A 2,519-nucleotide genomic window follows, 5' to 3' on the forward strand; every position below is an offset into this window, starting at 1 on the left:
TGATAATATAAATTTTTGATGCACTTTTGTGCATGTAAGCTTTGGTTACTTCAGTTAGGGTTTGGATTATAATATGTTGCATATGCTTAATTGCTTTGAATAGGTAGAGCGAATGAGAATGGTATTGTGCTCATGTGTGAACATTTGTCTAATAACACGGGAGCTTGTGCCCTTTTTAGACTGTTCATGAGGTGTACAATGTTTACCATATTGTTTTCGTGTAAACCAAAAGAATTATATGCAATTTGTAACAAGGAGTAAAGATGATGCTTGTATTAATTGGGCGCAAGGCCGATAATACAAAGAAATACATTGCCTGTGTACTTAGATTTTTGTGGGAAGGTTTGACTTATATGTAACACCTGCGCAACTACTACGCATTCCAGGTGCGGGGAACTAGCGCCCCATCAAGTCTCTTTAGGGTGTACGCCCCCTTGCCTAAGACCTCATTGATGATGTATGGTCCTTCCCATTTTGGCGCTAATTTGCCTGGTTTTTCCACGTTGGAGGCTTCATTGTCGCGCAAGACAAAGTCACCAGGAACAAATGTGCACACACGGACGCGCGCGTTGTAGTATTTTCGAGTTTGGATGTGTACCTTGCTTCTACGACGGCGGCATTCTCGCGCCTTTTTTCGAGAAGGTTTAAATCCATTCTTCGTTCTTGCTCATTGTTTTGTTTTTCTAAGGCGAGCATGCGTGGTGATGGGAGACCAATTTCAGCTGGAATTAGCGCTTCAGAGCCGTAGACAAGACTGAATGGGGTTTCTCCCGTGCTAGTCTTTGGCATGGTACGGTGGGCCCATAAGATGCTGGGGAGTTCATCAACCCATCCTCTGCGCGCTGTCCCAAGTCGCGCTTTGATGCCGTCAACTGTTTGCTTGTTAATACTCTCGACTTGGCCATTTGCTTGTGGGTGTGCCACAGAGGCAAAGTTGTGCTCGATCTTCATCTCTTTGAACCATTTCTGAAGGTCTTCTGAGGAAAAATTGGTGCCGTTGTTGGAGATGATGCGCATTGGTAATCCGAATCTGTAAATAATATGTTCACATATAAATTTGCGAGTTACCATTGCTGTTGTGGAGGCTAGTGCCTTGGCTTCAACCCATTTTTTGAAATAGTCGACTACTACAATGATGAATTTTACTGCGCCTGGCGTGTTAGGAAATGGGCCGACGAGATCGATGCCCCATTGTTGGAAAGGCCAGGCGGAAGTGACCGGTACGAGTGGATTTTTTGGTCGGAGTGTTTTTGGCGCATGGCGTTGACAAGCTGTGCATCTTCGTAAAAATTCTACTGCGTCCACTTGCATTCCCGACCAGTAGTATCCCGCGTTCATTATTTTTGCCACAACCATGCGCGGCCCTGTGTGTATTCCGCATAAACCCTCGTGGATTTCTCAGACCAAGTATTGCGCATCTGTTTTGTCAATACAACGTAGCAATGGTGCCGTAAATAACTTCCGGTACAAAACGCCATCCGCCATTTCATAGTTTATTGCCTTGTGTTGAAGTTTTCGAGCTTCTGCCTTTCCTTCTGGGAGTTTCCCATGTTGTAGGTATAAGATGATCGGAGACATCCAGGATGGATTCCCGATTTCTATAACGTTCACTTGTTTGAGATGAACAGAAGGATTGGATAATACCTCGATGCGCACTTCTTTTGCTAAGTGCTTGAAGCTGGTGGCTGCCAATTTGCTTAGTGCATCTGCATGCTTGTTTCGCTTCTGTTTATATGGTTAACCTTGAACGTCTGGAATTGGCTGATTAACATCTGCGCTTGTTCAAGGTATAACGCCATGGCTTCTCCTTTTGCATCATAGTGCCCATTAACCTGCTCGGCCACTAGTTTTGAATCAACGTTAGCTTCAAGGTTTCTTGCCCCCATTTTAAGCGCTAAGCGGAGACCTGCTAAGAACGCTTCATACTCTGCTTCGTTGTTCGTGCTTCGGAAATCCAGGCGTATGGCATAGGTAAGTTCGTGATCATCGGGATTGACTAATCGAAGACCTGCACCTGCTCCGTTGTCATTGGAAGCTCCATCTGTGTGCAGAGTCCAGACTCTATTGTCGAAAACAGGAACAGGGTTCTGGACTGCCTCGCACTCTTGAACTTTGTCGATGGGAACTTCTGTGGCAAAGTCCGCTAGAACTTGCCCTTTGATTGCTGGTCTTGGTCTATACAGGATATTGTATCCTCCCAGCTCGATAGCCCATTTAGCCAATCTTCCCGCTACGTCGGGTTTGGATAAGATTTGACCTAAATGGTAATTGGTGAGAACTGTGATGACGTGTCCTGAGAAATACCGACGTAAGCGCCGTGATGCATGTACTAGTGCTAGGACCAGCTTTTCTGTCATTGAGTAGCGGGTTTCTGGTCCGGTGAACATCTTGCTTATATAGTAAATTGGAGTCTGAACGTTTTCTCTCTCCACCATTAATACTGCACCAACCGCTACTTTCGCAGCAGATAAATATAAGATCAGTGGTTCTTTTTCTCGTGGTGCTGTTAGTGTCGGTAA

The 2,519-nt window shown here is 45.2% G+C and overlaps 1 protein-coding gene across 1 annotated transcript; it reads right to left on the reverse strand.

Annotated features, from left to right (window-relative positions):
* Positions 1-480: 480 nt before the first annotated feature.
* LOC110893959 lies at positions 481-1,017 on the reverse strand. The gene has a single exon (XM_022141122.1). It carries the CDS (start codon positions 1,015-1,017, stop codon positions 481-483), a length of 537 nt encoding a protein of 178 aa, XP_021996814.1.
* Positions 1,018-2,519: the final 1,502 nt, after the last annotated feature.

This window comes from Helianthus annuus, chromosome 2, assembly GCF_002127325.2.
Source record: "Helianthus annuus cultivar XRQ/B chromosome 2, HanXRQr2.0-SUNRISE, whole genome shotgun sequence".
NCBI classification, from domain to species: domain Eukaryota; kingdom Viridiplantae; phylum Streptophyta; class Magnoliopsida; order Asterales; family Asteraceae; genus Helianthus; species Helianthus annuus.